This window comes from Nesoenas mayeri (assembly GCF_963082525.1).
Source record: "Nesoenas mayeri genome assembly, chromosome: 3".
In the NCBI taxonomy this organism is placed as follows: Eukaryota; Metazoa; Chordata; class Aves; order Columbiformes; family Columbidae; genus Nesoenas; species Nesoenas mayeri.
In genome coordinates, this window is record NC_137544.1 from 6,583,696 (window position 1) to 6,606,474 (window position 22,779).

The 22,779-nt window shown below is 44.1% G+C and overlaps 1 protein-coding gene across 1 annotated transcript; it reads right to left on the bottom strand.

The window, feature by feature from the left end:
- Positions 1 to 5,292: 5,292 nt before the first annotated feature.
- ENPP5 (ectonucleotide pyrophosphatase/phosphodiesterase family member 5) lies at positions 5,293 to 12,713 on the bottom strand (the record flags this gene model as incomplete). Its single annotated transcript, XM_080340905.1, has 3 exons — positions 5,293 to 6,955; positions 8,165 to 8,341; positions 11,849 to 12,713. The coding sequence occupies 3 exons, from the start codon at positions 12,711 to 12,713 to the stop codon at positions 6,585 to 6,587; spliced, it is 1,413 nt and encodes a 470-aa protein (XP_080197031.1). The 3' UTR covers positions 5,293 to 6,584.
- Between the last annotated feature and the right edge of the window lie 10,066 nt (positions 12,714 to 22,779).

Genomic DNA, 22,779 nt, shown 5'->3' on the forward strand with positions numbered 1-22,779 from the left:
GAGAATCCTTGGATTACTCAGTTTCTTGGGCTGTAGTAATAAAATTGCTGCTTCTAAACCCTGTGAAAATTTTGTAGGTGTAAATTCTGCTGAAGGTGTTTTTGTAATAAAGGTGGTTCTGCCCTGTGTACTGGCTGATAATTTTCTTTGAAGGCTGTCCTGCTAAAAAGTAGCAACTGGATGCTTATCATGTAATCATCAAGCAGGGATGCCGAACTCTTATTTAAACCCTGGAAATTTCAAGGGAACAAATAATTTGTTTTCTGAGATGTGCTATCTGTAGTGTTTAAATTGTATAGATGCAAAGTTCTGGTGAATGGTGCTAACGGTACTCTTGATTTCTTGTGAATGGTCGAGTCTAGTAACTTGCCATAAAAAAATTAATTTGATTTAGAAAGCCTTAGTGGTACCTTATCCTGCAATGAGGAAGCAATGTGAGCATAAATCATTAATGCTAACCCAAAAAGAGAACTATTGTTACCAAGTGCTTTTTCTAGAAGTTTGATGGTTTTAAGAACTGATAATTTGAAGTGCGAGAGCTGAGTGCGCAATGTGGTTTCTTGTTCACAAGCTCAAGTTCAACGCAGTTTGGTATTAGCCACAGACCTCTTGATCCAGCGGGGAGGAAGTACTGACTTGGAGGGGAAGGGTTGCTTTTAACTGTCCGCTGAAAAAAATACATTTGAGTTTTAAAAATGATGGGTGGAAGTTTTACTGAACTGTCTTCCTCTCTGAGGATTTTAATGTACTGATGAAAAACGCAACACAAAAACTAACCTGTTCTGCTTCCCCGTACCCCCGTTTCTTAAACTACTAGTTTCTACTCACTGACTAACGCTTTACTCTGGATTAATCTGAGATTCAAAGAGACTCAAGCCCCCTAAAAAACCTGAACTGTTGCTGACAGTGGACTGGATTTTTAGATTGTTGATATAATAGAATGATAACTGGACTGAACACAAGTAACTTTTTCATCCTGCTGGAAGATTTAAAATAAATAATTAACAGTAAGAGGTCAAATTAATGAGTAACAATGGAGTGACTGTTTTGCATGGCAGGACCCAGGCTTAGAGATGCTGTAAAAAGGGAGGATGCTTGAATTCCTGCATTGGAGAGAGTTGTTAGTTTCTTGTAATTTTGCTAACGAAGGCTGCCCACCTCTGAGGGTGGCACATGTGCTGGGAGATGCTTTGTATAATCTAGACATGGAGAGCTTGGCTCAGCTGAGTTATCTTTATCTTTCTGCCAGACTTGGCTCAACCTGTGAAGGGTGGGTTTGTTTGTTTGTTTGTTTCCTAGATGCTAAAACTGATGAGCGCAGTAGATGCTCCATTCTGTTCTTTCCTTCCTCCTCCTTCCCCAAGTAGCTGTCATACAGTATGTGACTGACAAGCTTTCAGTTCCTCTGTACATCATAGGCCAGGTGTCAACGTTACCACCAAGATCTGAATTACCAGAAACGTGTTGGCTGAAGTGCAATGGCAGCATTCTAATCTGAAATATGAATATTGTTACAGGTCTAAATGCATTTCTCCTTCTAGCTCTAGGTAGCCCCTTCTGCTGGGACTTGCTGCAGGCAACTAAGCTCCTATCAAACCAGGTGGTATGTGGCAGAAATCTTTGTTACCTGCTATTCTTCCTCCCTTTAGTCTTGAGACTAAACAGTGCTATTGTGGGGAAGCTTTAAAAAGAACGTTTAAGTATTAATCAAGAAATAAGATAAACTATACTGCACTTGCCTTGCTAGTTATTTTCGAATTTAAAGATGCAGTGTGGTTTGTAAGGGTGCTGAGTCTTCTTCCGGGAACAACTCTTTGCTACTGGCCGGGGGGGGTTTAAAGTAGCTCTTGTACACCTGGGATTTCATACAGATCATGTACACTTCACAAGAATCTAGAAAAACATCTCGTTCTCCTTAGAGACAAAGTTGATAGGTTTAAAGATGATTAGTTTTAAAATAGTGCCTTAAACACAATGAAATATTTCAGCTACCTAATTACAGTTTGTGTGAATTATTGCTTGTGAAAGTCAGCTATTCAAAAGGAAATCAGCTGCTAATTCAAAAAAAGAACACAAGAAGCCGTGTCTTCCCCCTTCCTCAAAGCTGTGATAAAGGAGAAGTCCTGCAATAGTTTGTGGCAACATTTAATGACTTGCTAAATATGTGTAACTCTGCAACGTTCCTACGGGGCATATTAATTTAGGGGGAAGTTCTTAAAACTTCAACTAGTATTGAAGTTTAGAAGCCATCGGGGAGGTTTGCTGCTGGAAGTCATGTTACAAAGAATGATTCATCATGTTATCTGCCTGTCTCCGTAAAGAAAGTCTCAGCATTGGGTACAGAAGCCTTAAACACATCCAGCCCTCTGGGTTTATGTGTTTTTTGTCCATCAGCCCCAAGGAAACAGTTTGAGAATTGAGGTGATTTCAACTAACTATAGGTCCAGAACATCTCTTTCAGGGGTAAGTTTAACTTGCTATAAAATGAAAAGAACAGGTTGCTTATGAAAGTAAACCAACATCACATAGCTCAACAGATCAGACCACAGGGACAGATGTTTGCTTTTTATTGCAAAAAACAACAACAGACATCTTAATATGATTTGGATTAGGATTTCATTGGGGGAAGGACGTCCCTTTCCAACCCTGCAGACATGGCTACTGAATTTACCATCTTAATGCGCTTCAAACAATTTTCATAATCTGATGCTAATAAATGCTTACATTAACTTTACCATGTTACGAACATGCCATTGCCTGGAAGGCACGTACAGCAGCACAGTAGGCATGGTCAGGACAGCATCCATGGCTGCTATGTAAGTAGGGCGGAAGATTTGGGATGCATTTATGTTTTACACTCCAGGAGGACTCACCAGCTGCACATTTGTCATTCTTCCCACACACAGCTCAGGACGATGTTGCTCCACACTCCTGAAAACTCACACTGCACAACCCTTCATCTCATCTTTTTGAGACCGCATTTATTGTAAATAGCAATATTCCAGCTCTTTACTAAGAAAGTCTAAAAGACTTTTTGATAAACTGTGTTAGCACGGTTGGTAACAGAGAGCTGTTCTTTCCATATGTAGTAGCAAAATAGGAAACGAAGTCTTTATATAAGAACTTTGATCACACTTCCAGTTATTTTTAATGAAGGCAGACACTGTGCAGAGTACAAGAAATACTTGAGATGCAGATGATTTATTCTCATTCCCTCCTCAGCTGTCCCCCCAAATTCAGGTTTATTTCCAGAATTGTTTTTAAATGAAACAAGCACTCAGTTCTTAACAGCATCATAGCAACGATGTATTTCAACAAGGAGGAAACAAAGAAAACATTTGACATCTTCAAGTACGCTTCACAGGTCAATAATGAAGGACAAGTCATGCAAGCTCAGTTGCCAAGCTTAAATTACAAGCAGCATACGGTGAACTCAAATCCGCTTTCCAATAAGCGTGTTTGTACATCATAAAAAGTATCATACACACAGAAAGCAAATCCCGTGCCCCTTCCATCCCCCAGCCACAAATGGAAAAGTTTGAGAAAATCTCACATCACATCCAAGAAAAAGTTGGTCTTTTTCTCCAGTGGTATCATATGTGCTTTCAATTTCACTAAACATACATCAAACAACTTAAAACAGTGTTTAACGCTGGCTAGGCAAATATCTGAACATAGTAACTACTCAAGAGGTACCTGCAAATACACCGAAGAATAAAGGGAAAATGTTTAAACCTAAACTGAACTACATGAATGGAAAAGATTCCCTTTAGTCTTCTACAAAGTGTCATTTTGGGCCTTACAGTGCAAAACACAACAGCAACACTGAGAATTCTCGTGTTCGCATTGCCAACCTGTTTTGAATACTGAAAACCTATTGTTGCTCTTCCCTCGTCACATGTTGGGGCAGGTGAAGCTGAGTCCCGGGACAACTGAACAACACTGACCATTGTTGGCTACTCCTTAAAATCAAGGGTCACCTTGGCTGACGATAGAACTACACCTGTCACAATTTTTAGAAGTGGGAGTTTAATGCGCACATCTGAAATAATAATCTGGTTATTTTTACATCTGCTATAAACATTACCATGAAATTACTGCAATAAGAAGAATTTCTATTAAAGCAGCACATTCCAAAGTGAGAAAGTATGTAGCTGAAGTAGCTACAGGTGAGGATTACAGTACCTCTCTGTCCATCTCCAATTTTCACTATTACTCCTTTAACCAAACCTGTGGGTATCTTTAAACACACACTATGTGCTACAATTTGTTTTCAAGTTGCAAATAAGCAAGCAAAGGTGGAGTCTATGTATCACACCTGTGAACATCATCACTGCCCTCACCTTTCATCTTGAAAAGCCCCTGTAGTTTTAGCAACTGTCAGCAAATGAAGCTTAAGACACACCTAATGGTCAGCTCCTCTGTAGCTTTACAGCATCAGGCACACCTAACCCAGATGTTTACCTGCTTTGTTTTCTTAAGAAAATTGCAGTGTAGGAAACAAGGCAGTAAGAGCAGAATTGCAGCGGTGAGTCACATTAAGTTACACGATGCTGCATACATCTCCCCCAAATTCAGGGGCTGTGCTCTAACAGATCTGCTAGTTTCCCGCCTTCCTAAAGCTGCTATTACAGCTCAGATTTCAGTATATATTACAGCTAGACTTTCAGTATATACCTTAAATTGGAATATTTCATTGCCTTCCCTCTCCAGTCCTCGCTGCACCAAGCTGGGACCTCTGGCCACTTTCCGCATCTGTTGCAAGAAAGATCAATGCCAAGCGTTCCTGCTGTCGCGGAGCGATCTGAGATTCCTTCTGACACAGCAAGGACCAGGTTATAACGCCGCACTGCAGAGTCATCACTGAGGCAGTGAGAAGCTTGCTCAGTTCTGAACTCTCCTAGAGGTCATTAAGTCTGGAATTAAGTTTAAAATGGACTTCAGTTAGTTAGCCTGTTGCAGCTTCTTGCCAGGTCTGCTCACAAGCCTCCCATCAGCAGTACTGGGGTGTTGGTCACACCAGAGCACACCCAAGGCCAAGGAGTTCCCATCTTTGCTGAGTGCTACAGGTGAAGCAATAAATTGCACTTGCAGAAATACCAGACTGAGTATTCCTGTGAATTTCAAAGGAGTTTCTTTCTTCTTCAGGGACTTTTGGCACTTCATACCACGCTTTTCATTCAAACCTTAGTCAGCAGCTTCTCACCTACCACTTAAGTGAGCTCGTACAAAACAACAACAAAAAACCAAACCACGAAACACTAGAATAGCAGGAAGCTCTATTGACCCACACAAAAGAATCAGACTAATATACAGCTTTGCTGATTCAGAATTAATAATTTTCCCTGACAAAGACTTTTCTCTGGAAGAACAAACTCCAGTCTTAGACCTTTTTTCATACTCAAGTGTGCTCTTCTAGATTTTAAGAGTATATATGGCTTAAGATTGATACAGTTGTTCCTTAAATGGCATGTCCAATCTTATTTATCAAATTCTAAGGTTCACCCAGACATATCAGATAAAAGACAAGACAGAAAGCCAAGCTCATACTAGAGAAGAGTCTCCAGTTACAGCTCTCAGGTGTTACACCTTGTGACAAGCTTGACAGCACTCAAAAACCAGCTTGTACATGTATGTTCCTGAACTGATTCATCAGCCCTATTCTGAAAGAACCTTTTTATCACAGAAATATAATAGACTCCATTTGGACATACAGATGTTGTGCTTGTACGTGTCTTTAAACTGCCAGCCTCATGGAATTCCTAGAAAATTTAGTCCAGTGTACAGGATACAACAGAAAAAAATAAAGATCTACATTTACCTAAAATTATACCTAAAATCATGAAGATCTGTATCTACCTCAAAACCAACTAACAACAAAAAACCAAAACCAAACAAAAACATTAATGCTGATTGCTAAAGGAAATACCATCTAGATTCATATTCTGGGGCTACAATTTATACAGTGTTTAAATAAATAGGCCTAACTCTAAGCTGAGACACGTTGCAGTGCATGACCTAGCTTAATAAGTGTTTTCTTGCAAGATTTAATCCACCAAGTTATCTGTAACGGTGATCCACAGAATCACAGAATCGACTGGGTTGGAAAAGACCTCAGAGATCATCGAGTCCACGCAAAAGCTTCCTTGAGCAGGGAAGAAAATAACCCAAAAGCAGCCAAGTCTGTGACTTGTTAGAATCTGAGATTTAAAAAACCTCTTAGAGAACAAAGGGGGATGGATGGGAAATTCAATCACCACGTAATAGTCTGAAGTGCAAACTCAGTTATTTCCCTAATAGTAGCTCAGAACGAGGTATTCAGGGTCTATTATCGCTACATGTCTACACACACAGCTTCCCAGGTTTACCCGGAATATTTTCAACCCCTGAAAGTTGAAGTGGTTGTTGGGTAAAACAGAAACACGCTCCTTCTCTGCATCCCCAGTATGTACGTACCCCAGTGTACCAACAGATCAGCATTCATTTCCTTTTACTCCACATTTTTATGCTGCTCCACTTCTATTAGTTATTTTTTTTGCATAAGCTTATTTTAAGCATCAATCAGGAAACAGTACCAAGTGTTATTAATCCTGCAACAGTGGCCGGGCAGCTTCAGTATATTGCATTTGCATGGTATTTGTTTGGGTGAGGATTAAATGCTTAACAAAAACAGCGATAAAAACCGTAACAAGAAAGATGCCCAGAAAAACTCCTATAACAGTAGCATAAGTGTCTGTTCCAAAGGCTACAGGAACTTCCTCAGCGAGTAAATCTTTCACAGCGTTGAATGAACCATTGTTTGGCAGCGCGTTAATACCAAGTAGATGGCACAATAAGGGGTACAAGTCTGTGGCATTCATGGCTTCTTTGGTGGCATTCTTTCTGAAAGCAGGCCCAACGGCCAAGAAAATGGGATGCATTTCTGGTATGAAGTTGTCATATCCGTGATTACCAGCTAGAAATTTAAAGGAAAAAAAAATAGATAAAGGTCAGTATTCTGAAGTTGCAAAAGAAGCATTGAAACTTCTAGGATTAGAAAAGGAATAGCCATCATTTATTCTCAAAGAGGTTTAGAAGAATCATTTTGATCAACAGCACAAATGTCTCACAGCTTTCCTTGATTTTCCTCAACTGGACCAGATCTCTTAGAAAACAACAATATCCATATAGAAACAGCCTGTCTGCTTGACTCCTTGTAGCAGGTGGACCATCAGCTCCGACTGCTTTCACACCTCCTGTTTTCTGCACTCTCTACTCATCAACAAGGAGAAAGTTCACAGATCTCACCGCGGGTCTCCAGTGCCCCTTCCTTTGGGGCCACTAAAACCTCTGAGTAACTAAATACACAGCTGCTCTCCTCAGCTGTCAGCAACTCAAAAACTTGTTGAGTCTTGCAGGTAACGCTCTTCAGCTTCATAACCAGCAACAAAGCTTAAAAGGTTTTCAATTACGAAACTGAAGAACTTACCATATGACACTTCTATTTTTCCCCCCAGCTAATCAAAAGTTACAGTTTACTGTCTCCATTCTACCTATAATAAATCTCAAAACCCCAAGTGAGAAACTCAGAAGTGTTAGTTTTGTTTTCTCCAAATCACCCAGAATGTATCTTACCCCGTAAGGCAAACAAAAGTCACTAGTATACAGTAACACAATAATCAAACGCTCTTTCTAGCAATACAGCAAGGTTACTATAAATGTCAGCATCCACAGAAGCTGAGGCCTTTTAGAAAGCATTCCTGTATTTCCAACCCAACTCTTCTCCAGTAAATACATAGTACATGATAAAACATGGCAAAACAACACTGTTCATCCTCTACTCAATTCAGTCACAACTGTTTTTTAATCTCTCAGGAAGTGTTTGTCGGTTTGCTCGAGCTCACGAGAAGACCTCAAGTACGCGGCCACTAAAACATGTGAATGATCTTATCTCAGTAAGTTTCATTTTTAAAAAGTGCAGGTCCAGTTCCCCCTCTCCTAACAGTCGGGTGCTTCCCATCCCATCAAGAGAAAACATTATGAGTTCTACACATTTAGTTTCAGAGTTTTCCCTCCTATAAATAAAATCTAAAAGAATTAACATTGGTTGAGATTGGGAGAGAAAGTACCATGTAAGTTCTCTGGTTAGATATAGCAGAACATGGTTACGGCAGAGAATACTTACGCTGAAAACCATCAGACTTATTTTGTACGATTTCCCATCCTTTATCAGCCACTGCTAAGATCGGCTGAATTTTACTGTTGTGTTTGTAATGTAATCTCTCTGGAATCTGCTCCTTTTTATATACAGTCATGTTGGGATGAGCGTGGTTCAGGGCTTCATACACTTCATCCAGTTTGCCTTCAAACAAACAAACAAAGACAAAACTTAAACATGCCAGTATGTTACTAAACTCATCAGTAGTTTAAATACAACCGAAAGAAGAGGATAAAATGCATTTCCCCCAAAGCTAAAATGGATTATTATGTGTAAAGAAATTATTATGAGAAATCCAGAGCGTTATTCACAGCAAGATCACACGTGGTGTCAGCCTTCAGAGCCTATTCCTAAGCAGTAAGTGCTTTGCTGATTTTAGAAAAGTGCCTCATTTCAGAGTTACCAGAATTTAAGAATGAGTTAGAAGACATTTAGTTAAGTCTCACTGGAAAGAAACCAGCTCTATGTAAAGCTTGAAAGCGAGAAGGTAACTTCTAAACCGATTTATACGCAGTGTGCACATGAAGGCCATATTCTGTCTTCCCCTCAGCTGGCTGTGATGACAAGTGACACTTTTTATTCATTTTGAAGCAGTTTAGTTGCTTTCCTTTAAAAGGTCAAAGAGAGCAGCCTCATTGTTTCTTATCATCCCTGAAAACTTATGTCCCAGTGAACCCAACTATTTATTTCTCCTTCTACAAGATGCTCCAATAAACAGCTACATATTGTTTTGACCTTGCTGATGCCAATTTAGGAAAATGTAGCTCATTAGTTGCTATGTACCATGTAACATCATTGTATTGGCAACTAATTGGCCCAGGGATATGCAAAACTAGATTGCATTAATCTTTCAACCCCAGGTCATGGTCTAGATGCCGCTAACACGCGAGGAGCTGTACGAAGATTGCAGAGGTCTAAGCAGGGAAGACACGACAAACAGATGACGGGACAAGCTGGACCTTTGGTCTGAGCTGTTAGTGACTCTGTACGTTCAATAACGGCCAACAGCTGCTATTGTTCTTTTGTGTTCCATTGTGTTCTCAGTGTCTGCTCCTTTCCCTACCCAAGTCTTCTGCTGCACAGCGAGCAGAAACCCTCAAGTACTAAGACCGTGAAATAACGAGGCATTTTCCACCCCCAATTCTTTATTTGCTTCCTTCCAGTTTCTGAGCTTTGCTTTCCACAAAAGCCACTGAAGGGCCAGAAAGCAGCTGGACAAGGTGAAACACCAGAAAGGAGCCAGGACACGCAGACAGAACACAACCACCAGTTCACGAATCTATATCTGAGCAAGTCTGAAGCCCAGCTGGAAGATGTTTACATTTTCTTTGTGGCCAGCGCTCACATTTGTAGCAGATAAATGAGATTTAAGCACATCCTGTCATTTTGACTCATCATTTCTTCCTAGTTCTGCCTTCACCCCCAGCTGCCTTTAAAAAAACTGTCTTTGTTTCCCCCAATCAATTCCTAGGGTCCAATATAGAAATTCTGGAAGAAAACTGGGACCAGTTTAATGTATAATGTTTCTTACCTCAAACTGACAGAAAAAGAAGAATGACTAAACTTCAGAAACACAATAAAGGTCAAGATGAGATACCAAAGTCCAGACATGATATATAGTTACAGCAACAAGAGATTCCAATCTCATACTTCCAGGACTATATTAATAACAAAAGTAATTTTGTAATAACACTTTTCTATATGGGACAGCAGCTGCAAATACAGTGAACTATGATTTTACACTAAAATGATTTTTAATTCATATATTAAATGCAAGAATAGCCAGCATCACCGGCTGTGCTACAGGCACCGCTTTGTGAACGCACAATTAGTTCCACACAGACTAATACACTAGTGTGTTTAAACAGTGGCTTTGATCCATCTCTCACAGAAAAAATATCCAGCCTAACAGTAAAAAGTAGCAGAAATCACAGCATTTTTAAGCATTCAACATTTTTCTCAAGGTCTCACTGTTTCACTATTTGCTTGGTTTAGGCAAGACTAGTGAAACAACTGTTGAAGAATCAGTCTCGTATACTTAAATCTATGTTATTTCATACCTAAACTGGGAACGAAGGTCATCATTTTGTAATAAAAATTACAGCTGGCAACACAGAAGGGAGGAATTCTGTGATTCTGTGTATTTTAACCTGTGCTCAAAAGTAACTCTTCTAAAAAAATATCTGAACCTCTGGGCAACACCAAATGCAAGGTATTTCTGAAATCCATTCAAATGGCTTTTTTTACTATTCTGTCATGTAATTGCTGCAAGAGATACTGGTTTGGGTTTTTTCCTCAACATTTAGCACACAGCAGAATCAGGATGTGCATCCTCAATTTCTCATTTACTGCACTAGGGGCATTTCAGCACTAAAGTTCGTTTTCACAACTCTTTTATTTGGTAATCAGAACCTCCTGGTCAACACCACCACGTTTGTCACCATGGGGATGGAGCTCCCAAGCTCGGCTCTTCTGACACCTCTGAGAGAAACGGCACCTGAGCAAGTTCAGGCTGCAAATGATCTCAGTTTGGACATATTAACATTTTAGTCTAGATTAATAAAGGAGTATTCTTCAAACTAAACATCATAGAATAGTTTGGGTTGGAAGGGACCTTCAAAGCTCATCCAGTCCAACCTCTGCCATGAGCAGAGACATCTTCACCCACATCAGGTTGCTCAGAGCCCCGTCCAACCTGGCCCGGGATGGGGCTTCCACCACCTCTCTGGGCAACCTGGGCCAGGGTTTCACCACCCTCAGTGTAAAATGACACTGGACATTTGTTTACACATTTTAAGGTCACTTAAGTCTGCAAAATACCCTCCCTGCTGGGACATTAAATAGAGAATGCTATCCATTAGTGATGCAAATGGTAGAGGAATCTTTAAATATATCTTTTCAGAAGGCCATCTTAAAACTCAACTTCCAATCAGCACACAAAAAAATGCTATTTTCCAGGTTAAGGCATTCACACCAAATAGCCAGAGCTTTTGATCACTGAAATAATGAGCAGCAGCTCTACATCAGTGACATCAAACATACACCTGGCACTTCAGCAACCCTTTGGTGACTGCAAACAGACCAGAATTTGACTCCAACAGAATTCCTGCCCATCGTTTTCACAATAAAAATGGTATGAACCTGACTGGCTGGCTGTTCAGCGTGATGGGGGGAACACCCTGAAGTGAACTGCAATAGCTGGCAGCCAATCAAACAGCCAGCACAGGCTTCTTCTTATCAAAGGTCCCCATCTGGTTTCAGTTTACTGTTTGAGTTAGAAATCTAATTCTTCCACTATGGCTTTAGCATCTTGATGAAAGGCAAGATAATAACATTCAGTTCTTATCTATCTCAAACGCCATTCATCCTTGATAATGCTGTTAAGATTATCTTACTTCTTGTAAGGACTAATGGATATTTGGCAATATTAGTAAACAACAGACAGGTTTGCTGACTTTTCGTTTCAGAAAGCTGATCGAGGCTTTTGAGAGAGCTAGCAAGAAGAACAAGTGATCCTGCAAGCACTCCTTGTTCAAGGCTGATGTCCTGCGGGCATCAGCGCTGCTACCACCACTTCACTTAAGGAATGAAATCTATAAAGTTTCGATACTCAAGTATTTCTTCAGATAATTCTACTGCTACAGCTCCTACCTTCTTTTGGCAAAATGGCAACCACAGGAGAATGGTCAATGACTTTATAGAGCTCTCTGTTCACATACTGATCCAGCTCGATGAGCCTCGCGGAGGAGGACTGCGACATTCCGTGATCACTTGTGATTATGACATTTATAACATCCCACAGTTTGGCTTTCTTCAGTTCAGACATAAGATATCCAAGCTTTTGGTCAACATCGCTGATTACCGGTCCCATAAGGGGGTTTTCTGGGCCCAGAATATGGCCCATCTCATCAGGCTGTTCCCAATATAGGAGACCAAAGTTTATGGGTTCCTCTGATGTAAACCAGTCAATGAGCTTAGCAACTCTATCTTCAAAGGAAACAGATTCATTGTAGGGCATATAATACGTAGGAAAGACTCCATGTATCTTCACATCTGTTCCAGGCCACATAGCTGCTCCGGTTTTATGTCCTTCCCTCTGGTTTGTTACCCATATTGGGCTGGCTTCCTCCCAGAACTTGGAGTTATAGATATCCATTCTGTTCATCGAGAAAGTTTCATTCAGTATAGGATCGTACATCTCATTAGCAACAATACCGTGGCTTTCTGCATAGAGACCAGTCACCATTGTGTAATGATTAGGATACGTTTTCGTTATAAACACATTAGTGACCTGTTTGACGTGCACACCGTTCTCCATGGCACAGTGAAAATTGGGAGTTGAGACTCTGTAGATGTAATCCCATCGAAATCCATCAAAAGACACGAGCAGCACTCGGGGCTGGGCCGGCTGGAGAGACAGGGCTCTTGGGAGAAATAATAGGAAAATTGCCAGGACTCTCCAATAACAGTTCATGGCTATTCTGGAAGGTATTTTTCCCCTCTTCTGAGACAACATGGCACCTGCTGAGCAGAGAGAGAAGATTTGTGTTAACCTGTTTGTCAGAGTCGTAACTTAGTTTTAAGAATGAGTAGCTAAAATATTCCTTATGTATTTATACAGCTCGCTTTACTAACACTGAGCACTCCAGACATAGGAACGAAACCTGTAACCTATTGGTGGTGAATGACAGAACCCGAGGGAATGGCAGGAAGATGTGCCAGGGGAGTTTCAGGTTGGACATGAGGAAAAGGTTCTTCACCCAGAGGGTGCTGGACACTGGAACAGGCTCCCCAGGGAGGTGTCACGGCCCCAAGCCTGACAGTGTTCAAGAAGAGACTGGACAACGTCCTCAGACACATGGTGTGAGCTGTGGGGTTGTCCTGTGCAGGGACAGCAGTTGGACTCCATGATCCTTGTGGGTCCTTCCAACTCAGGACCCACATTCTGTGATTCTACCAGTTACATCGATATCCCAATTTTAGAGGTAGGAAGTGAGACACTATAATTTGCTGAATTAAACAGTTTACAAAGACCACTGTCCAACCTCTTCTTTTTTTTCTTCCTGGTCCCAATACACAGCAACTCCTGCAATTTGAGAAGTTTTCAAGTATTTTCCATACTCAAAAATTTTTTAAAAATGTCCTATGAAAAATCTTCTGCTTGTGAAGAGTTAAGATGTAAACAGGGGCAGTTCCCGCCTTGAAAATATCAAGGTCCATCTCCACCAGAACTTTACAGCCCTCATTAAACGGGCTGCGCCAGCGTGGCAGCAGACAGCCCAGCATTGCCCGGGAGCAGCAAGAACATGCTGGAGCTGGAGGACTCTGCACCTGCACAGCTCACACCAGGGAGGCGGATCCAGCTGGAAACCATCACTGCATCTCAGCCCCAACACTCCGTATGGGATTACTACATGTGCTGAGGACAATCTATGCGGGAGAAACTGACAAATAACCATTGAATTTCAGATATAGTAGTATACCCATTAAAAGGTTTTGCTGCTTAAAAGGTGTCAGATCAAGAGTTGGAGAAACAATGTCAAGTTTTTCAACACTTTGTCTCATCTCTAACCCAGTCACAGGTTCCCTACATAACAGAGCTCTTACTCATCAATTCATTCTGATTTTACTACCAAAGTCACTTCCAGTGTACAGCTTTACAAACAAGAATATATGCAAGTCACACAAATCAGTGCGCAGTTGAAGTTCTGCTAACTAACCACTTGTGTCTCTGAATGGACTGGAGAGAGGTGGTTGAAAGGTCCAGTTGTGAGCCACTAGAAATACCACATCTTTCAACCAAGCATAAACCCCATCATCTGTCCTTTCCTGCTACCTGAGTGCACGCAGCATGAAGCAGGTAAGAAACAATAAACAGGATACAAATCCTGTCCATGAACTGTGTGGGAAGGTGATCACTAGAAGCTGTTCCCTAAAGCATGTGCTCCCCAGATAAACATTCAGCCCTGATTCTGACCATATGACTCGCTATTGACTGTTCTTAGCTATGACTGGCATTCCTCTTCTAACAGCATGAGATAATATGACCCAATTTCATACTGTCTTGGGCCATATTCCCCTGCCCAAGTTTCCCTCTGCCATTCCCAAACACTTTCTTGTTTGAAACTCAGTGATCGAACTCAAAGTAAGAACCCTCGCACTGCATTTCCCTGTCTGTAACTGACCTACAATTTCCTGCTAATATTCCCCACTTCTTGCTCAACAGCATCATTCAACCACAAGACCAGACACTGTTCAATCCAATCCTGCACAGGGGCTGCACTGATACTCCACACAGTTCCCTTTAAGTTCCCATTTTTTAGCAGTTCTCTGGAACCGGTCACTACAGAAATGAAGCTGGAAAACAGCAATTGTGTAAGCAGTAAATATCAATATCTGGAGTACATAAATATCCTAGTTAATACAAAAAAAAAGCATAATAAGCATCTGAGCATCACTGCAATGATGGAATAGTGTTTCTCATTTTGATAGAACACAATGTATTTTCCATGGGGATTTCTCCTATTCTGATTCCTCAACTAAATCTCTCTCATATATATATTTACACTGGAAAACAGCGTAGGCGCTGTCAACTTGCAAGCAGTCAAATGTTAAACTGAACTTGCATGTCTCCCAAAATTAAAATATGGAACTAGAGTCCTGCTAAGAACAAATTTCAGAGGAATCTTTCCCCTTTCAGCAAACACCATGGACCCAAAAGCTGCAGAACCATTCGGTTTTCACCTGACGTGCAGTTTTGTTCAGCTGACTCTCAAGGAAGGAAGGGACAACATGCTGTTGCGTCCACCCACCAAATTAACCACAGCCCACGGCTGACTCACAAATTCCCATTGTGGGGAGTGACAAGTATGAATTTAAGCTCTGTCCAGTGAAGCCAGGTCTTTACTTCTAAGTTCTACACAGTGATGCCAATGCCACCTAATCCTGTAATTGCAAATAAATGACAAATAATAGGTTTTTTTCTAAGGCCTTCCTATACTGGTTTTCACTGGTACCTGAGCACATCTACTGACTTGGTCTCTCTAGCAATCACAGTATCACAGTATCACAGTATGTTTGGGATTGGAAGGGACCTCAAAAGATCATCCAGTCCAATCCCCCTGCTGGAGCAGGAACACCCAGATGAGGTGACACAGGAAGGTGTCCAGGCAGTTTTGAATGTCTGCAGAGTAGGAGACTCCACAACCCCCCTGGGCAGCCTGTTCAGTGTCTGTCACCCTCACTGAGAAGAAGTTTCTTCTCAAATTTAAGTGGAACCTCTTGTGTTCCAGCTTGATCCCATTACCCCTTGTCCTATCATTGTTTGCCACCGAGAAGAGCCTGGCTCCATCCTCATGGCACTCACCCTTTATATATTTATAACAATTAATGAGGTCACCCCTCAGTCTCCTCTTCTCCAAGCTAAAGAGCCCCAGCTCCCTCAGCCTTTCCTCACACGGGAGATGCTCCACTCCCTTAATCATTTAGTTGCCCTGTGCTGGACTCTCTCCAGCAGTTCCCTGTCCTGCTGGAACTGAGGGTCCAGAACTGGACACAATATTCCAGATGTGGTCTCACCAGGGCAGAGTAGAGGGGCAGGAGAACCTCTCTGACCTACTGACCACCCCCCTTCTAATCCGCCCCAGGATGCCATTGGCCTTCCTGGCCACAAGGGCACAGTGCTGGCTCATGGTCATCCTGTTGCCACAGAATCACAGACTGGCTGGGGTTGGAAGGGACCTCTGGAGATCATCCAGTCCAACCCACCTGCTAGAGCAGGTTCACCAGAGCAGATCACACAGGAATGTGTCCAGGTGGGTTCGAATGTCTCAGAGAAGGAGACTCCACAACCTCTCTGGGCAGCCTGTTCCAGGGCTCTGGCACCTCAAAGGAAAGAAGTTTCTCCTCATATTCAGGTGGAACCTCCTGTGCTTCAGTCTGTGCCCATTGCCCCTCATCCTGTCGTTGGGCACCACTGAACAGAGTCTGGTCCATCCTCTTGACATCCACCTTGAGATATTTATAAACATTGATGAGATCCCCTCTCAGCTTCTCTTCTCCAGGCTGAACAGACCCAGCACCTCAGAGCTCTGGGGTCTGGATTGGGCTCTAGGGGGACAAAGGCACCTGAGTGCTCAGGGCAGGGAGCACAGACAGACAGACAGACAGACAGACAGACGGAGAAGGGCCCAGGGAGCTCAGCGGCACGGTAACGCCAAGGGCAGGCCGGCATTCCCCGCACCGCCACCATTCCCTGCACCGCCGGCATTCCCCGCACCGCCGGCATTCCCCGCACCGCCGGCATTCCCTGCACCGCTGGCATTCCCTGCACCGCCACCATTCCCTGCACCGCCGGCATTCCCTGCACCGCCACCATTCCCTGCACCGCCGGCATTCCCTGCACCGCCGGCATTCCCTGCACCGCCGGCATTCCCTGCACCGCCACCATTCCCTGCACCGCCACCATTCCCTGCACCGCCGGCATTCCCTGCACCGCCGGCATTCCCCGCACCGCCGGCATTCCCTGCACCGCCGGCATTCCCTGCACCGCCCCCTCCGTGACAGATTCCTCCCCCCTGACCGGGCACCCACCCCGACACCCGCGCCGCCCGCACCGAGGCCCGCTCAGGCCTAACGAGCCGTCCCCCGGCTCCCCGGAGCGCCCAGGCCGGGCTGCCGCTGCTGCCTTCGCCCCGCGGGCGGGCAGATCCGCAGCGAGGCGGCGGGGGCTGTGCCGACCCGGCCGGGGAACCCGCGTCCGCCGTTACCTGCCGGTGTCCCCGGGGCAGCGCCGGCTCGGCTGGAAGCGGCGCCGCCCGCACGTCCCGCCCCGGCGGGAGGGGCCACGGTGTCAGTCACCGCGCGGTAACGGCGCTGGGCGGCGCCTCAGGGCGGCCAGGAGCTGCGAGGGGCGGGTGGCGCCGCCCGGGTGTCCCCGGGAAGGGCCGGGGAGGAGGCGGTTCCTGGGGGCAGCGGGCGGGGCGGGTTTGCTCAGCTGTTCGGCGGGGACAGGGGGAGCCAGGACAGGGGGAGCCAGGACAGGGGGAGCCAGGACAGGGGGAGCCGGGACAGGGGGAGCTGGGACACGGGCGGCGGGCGGGGAGGGAGTTTCTGAGAGTCGTGAAATTGCTGCAAATAAGGAAGAAATGGGGCCCAGCTGGGCTTGAGTGGTTAGACCTGGCTGGAGAGACAAGGAGGAAAATCCACCTTCTGAAGATATGTAAGTGCTGCTTCAGTTAACAACAAAAGAATAAAATAGAATCACAGAATGTCCTGAGCTGGAAGGACCCACAAGGATCATGGAGTCCAACTCCTGTCCCTGCACAGGACAACCCCACAGTTCACACCATGTGTCTGAGGACGTTGTCCAGTCTCTTCTTGAACACTGTCAGGCTTGGGGCCGGGACACCTCCCTGGGGAGCCTGTTCCAGTGTCCAGCACCCTCTGGGTGAAGAACCTTTTCCTCATGTCCAACCTGAACCTCCCCTGGCACATCTTCCTGCCATTCCCTCGGGTTCTGTTGTTGGTCACCAGAGAGAAGAGCTCAGCACCTGTCCCTCCTTCTCCCCTTGTGAGGAAGCTGTGGCCCCATGAGCTCTCCCCTCAGTCTCCTCTTCTCCAGGCTGAACAAATGAAGTGACTTTAGCTGCTCCTCATGCGGCTTCCCCTCCAAACCCTTCACCAACTTTGTGTCCCTCTTCTGGACACTCTCCAGTAGCTTTATATGTTTTTTACGCTGTGGCACCCAGACCTGCACACAGTGCTCCGGGTGAGGCCGCACCATTTTGATTCAGGTGTTTTTTCTACCTGCTTTTTTCTCCTCTCATGTTCTGAGGCTCTGAATTTTCCATTTTTGTTTAGGCTGATAATTACACTTGCCCACACTGTGATTTTCAGCCATGTCCTGGAATGAAGAGGGCAATCAGTTTATCCCTCCTCATGATGACATGAGGAAAAGGTTCTTCACCCAGAGGGTGCTGGACACTGAACAGGCTCCCCAGGGAGGTGTCACGGCCCCAAGCCTGACAGTGTTCAAGAAGAGACTGGACAGCGTCCTCAGACACACGGTGTGAACTGTGGGGTTGTCCTGTGCAGGGACAGGAGTTGGACTCGATGATCCTTGTGGGTCCTTCCAACTCAGGACATTCTAGGATTTTATGATCCCTCCTCATGTCACTAGAAACTCAACTGCTGAAGGGGACAGAATTCGATCCCGGGTTCCCAGCTTTAGGGGCTGAGGATCTGTGCTAGAGAGAGGCCGGCAGCCCACGCCTTGTGCAGGAGCACAGAGCTCACCCCATGCTGTGGCGGGGTAAAAACCTTTATATTTTTCACTGCTGCCTATGAACATGCAACTTGTTAATAACTTTATCACTGGTATTGCCTGACTTACATATTATAATGTAAGTAAAACATAAGTGGTGGGCTTCGGGTTTTTGTGGGTTTTTTGTTGTGTGTCTTGTGTTTTGTTTTTTCCCCCTTATCCTTACAGCATGAACATGCTTTCTTGTTGATGGCAACTTACTGGAGGATGATCTCCGACATAGTACAGGATTGGTAAGTAGGTAGGAAAGGGTTACATATAACCTGTGTACAGGCTCTAATCCAGGTAAATTCTGGCTCCCTCCCTTCCTTTTTGCGTGAAGTTAAACCTTGGCTCGTGAACTCGAGATCACTGAGCTGGTCCGGCGGGCGCAGCGAGGGACTCGCTCAAGCCTGGGGCCGTGCCAAAGTCTGGTCATCGTATCTAAGTTTTTTAAGCAAGAGTGATACCTTCCTCCCCCTCCCCCTGGCTCTGGGAATTATAGCAGGGGACAAGGCTCTTTTAATTATTTTCTTAATGTCTTCCTGCCCCCCCCCCCCCCCCCCCTTAATTACTGTTGTTCTGTTAGAGATGAAACTGAGCCTCACACAAAACTGGAAATACATATTGTGGCTTTGATTGGTAAATCACAGAATCACAGAATGTCAGGGAATGGAAGGGACCTCAAAAGCTCATCCAGTCCAATCCCCCTGCCGGAGCAGGAACACCCAGATGAGGTTACACAGGAAGGTGTCCAGGCGGGTTTTGAATGTCTGCAGAGAAAGAGACTCCACAACCCCCCTGGGCAGCCTGTTCAGTGTCTGTCACCCTCACTGAGAAGAAGTTTCTTCTCAAATTTAAGTGGAACCTCTTGTGTTCCAGTTTGAACCCATTACCCCTTGTCCTATCATTGGTTGTGACCAAATGCTGTATGGATATGGCTTTTGTACCCAGCGAGCAGAACTAGACCACACCTTGTAGCACAAAGTTGATCATCGGATTCCTGACAGTAACTGATACCAGAAGCTTTGGAGAAAGGGCTAAAAATAAATTTTAAAAAATTATATAATTGCACCTGTGTGCATGGAAATCTCTACTTGGGTGTCAGGGGAAGTTTAGATTGGATACTGGGAACAATTTCTTCATGGAAAGGGTTGTCAGGCATTGGAACAGGCTGCCCAGGGCAGTGCTGGAGTCACCATCCCTGGAGGGTCAAACAGAGGCATAGATTCAGTTCTCAGGGACATGGGTTAGAGGTGAACTTGGCAGGGCTGAGTTAGCACTTGGACTCAATGATCTTAAAGGTCTTTTCCAACCAAAACAATTCTAAGATTCAATAGCAATGTGCTGTCTCATAGATCGTAGAATAATTTCAGTTGGAAGAGACCCTCACGATCATTGAGTCCAACCACAACCTAACTCTAGTACTAAATGATGTCCCTAAGAAGCTTGTCTAAATGCCTCATGCTAGTAGGTACTCTCATTAACTAGGAAAAAAAGCCTACTCACATTTACTGTTGGTTCCACTTGAATTTTGGCTCCTGCAGTGGCTGCAATTAGTCACTAGAGGGTACAGGTGCACATGGATTTAAGCCACTGGAAATGATAATATTTATCTTGGATGTAAGAAATGGCTCAGCTGCTTAAAGCCCTTACAAAATGAAAACACATCACGGACAAAGGGTTTGCTAATTCCACCAAAATGTTTAATACCATAATAGATTCTCACTGAAGTACAGAGCTAATGTGAATATTTGTACAAAATATGTGGTTAAAAATAGTATTGATTTTATAGTATATACAGATATGTCACATCTGTGTCAGAAATGCAGACGCTCGAATGAAAACATGAGTGATGTTTTTCAGTCTACAACAACATACATGAAATATTTCTGCAGCTACCCACAGCAGGACAACTTGCCAAGTGGACACTGAAGGATCCGTCAGTCGTTACAGATGGTGTTTCGTTCAGAAGGTTCTGAACAAGAACTCTGCTCTAAAATGGATTCAAAACATTTACCTTCGTTCACTGAACAGTGAGGAGAACACATCTGTGTGACAACTAATGGAGACACAACTTTCTCGTACTAGGTAAATGATCGGTTACAATAATTCCTTAAAACAAGGCTGATTTTCTGGTGTATAATAATAGAGAAGTTTAATTCTTGCTGGATACTCTTACCGAGGTGGGTGAGGAAGCACCTGACTATGGGACAGCAGACAGGCCCTTCTTAATCCAGCGCTCAATGACATGGTTTTAAATCCTCAAGTTTGTCTTAAGGTTCTGAATATCTTCATTTTTCAGTAACTTTGAGGCTTCTGACACTTCACAGCCTTCCCAGCAAGAATCTCACTAACAAATATCCCCAATCCCGAGCTCGGTAGCTCCTGCATCGCTACACAATCCTGTAGTAAAAGGATCCACGTATAACTCTTGCTATAGCCCCAGAAGATCTGTGTAGGGACTGAACAAATTGACAAAAGGCAAATTAAGTTTATTTTGTAATGCTTTCTGAGCATCTCTGCACCGGAGGCATCGCGGGTTCTACCTCTAACCGGGCAAGCTCCCCTCCAAGCCAAAGCAAATACACTCGATGCTTCAAATAGACATTTGGGAAAGAGCTTTTACAACACTTCAACCTTTTTAAAAAAGAGCACAGCTCACATTAGAAAAAAAAAATCTCCTTTTTAAGAGGAATCCAGAATATTTGAAAGCTGCTGTACTGGCCCAGGGGAGATGCTAAAGGAGGAAAAGCAGCGTTTGGTGGTTTGGGATTTGTGTGTGTTTCTGTTTGTTTGGCTTGGTTTTAAATTCTATTTTATTTGTTTTACCTGGCATAACTATTTATCTGTGAGCATTGCATGAGGATGAGTATAAATAAGTATAAAATCTGGGACTTTAATCCGTATCTCATTTTGCTTTTTTGGTGAACCAGAACTAAATACGATTACTTGGGCAGAGGGTAATCCAGGAAATGCAAAGGTGTTAAATTCGTACTAGTATGTGAAAGAATGGCTAAATGTTTAGTGCTAGAATGTTCACCAGTAAAGAATGAACACAAATAAATTTAGTAAAGACTCTGCAGAGGAGGCGATCTGAATGCTCTTTTACCATATATATCCATATATATATATATCCATAATAACCTATTTAAATCCCCTCTTCCCTAGGAAGCTTGTTCCAGCTCTGGGACAGATGTTGCCTTCACTTCAGTGAGCTGCTCCGGTAGGTCTGTCCGTACCACCAACCTGACCGTAGATCTCACCATCGGGCAGAAAAATTCGGAGGGACTCAACCCCTGTGAGCTGCTGAAGCCATTTTAAGAAGCTGGACCCAACAACAGGGAGTTGGTGACGACAGACCCAACGGCACAGCTGGAGCCTCTTCTGCACTCCCCAACATGTCCTTCATAAATCACATTTTCTCTTGATTTGATTAACTCTTCAGGACAAAAAAATGAAGCTGCACAAGAAATAGCAACAGCTGGACTGTTGGTGATGAACCAAAGAATCATAGAATAGTTTGGGTTGGGAGGGACCTTCCAAGCTCATCCAGTGCCACCCCTGCCATGAGCAGGGACATCTTCACCCAGCTCAGGTTGCTCAGAGCCCCGTCCAGCCTGGCCTGGGATGTCTCCAGGGATGGTTCATCCACCACCTCTCTGGGAAACTTGGGACAGGGTTTCACCACCCTCAGTGTCAAAAATTTCTTCCTCATATCTGGCCTGAATCTTCCTCCTTTAGTTTAAAACCATCACCCCTTGTCCTGTCATAACAGGCCCTGATAAAAAGTCTGTCCCCATCTTTCTTATCAGCCCCTTTTAAGTACTGAAAGGACATGGGGAGCTTTGGCTGTAAGGAACCAAGGTCTGAGCCCCCGCTGCAGCTGGGAGAAACGCTCTTTTAATTCCCATTATTCACCGTGCAGGGTTTGGGTGCACATTATCACTTGCAGGCACAAATGCCCAGTATAAATCAATATTGTGTACGCTTACAGTCACGTCCTCAACCACAGACCAGTTCGAGATCCTCTGGGACATCCAGTTCTCCACCATGTATGGCTGGAGCCTCAGAGCTCATTTCCCAGGTGCTGTGCCTGGTGCTGAGAGGGCAAAGCCACAGTCAGCACGTTGGTAACACCAAACTTCAACCGCATCAGATGGGGAACTTCACTGCCCTTGGGAAGCTCATTTGTTGCTCAACAGCAAAGATCAGCCCTCTGATAGTGTATTTTACCTCTGAAGTGCTCCCTAAGATGATATTTTTTGCTCAAAACACA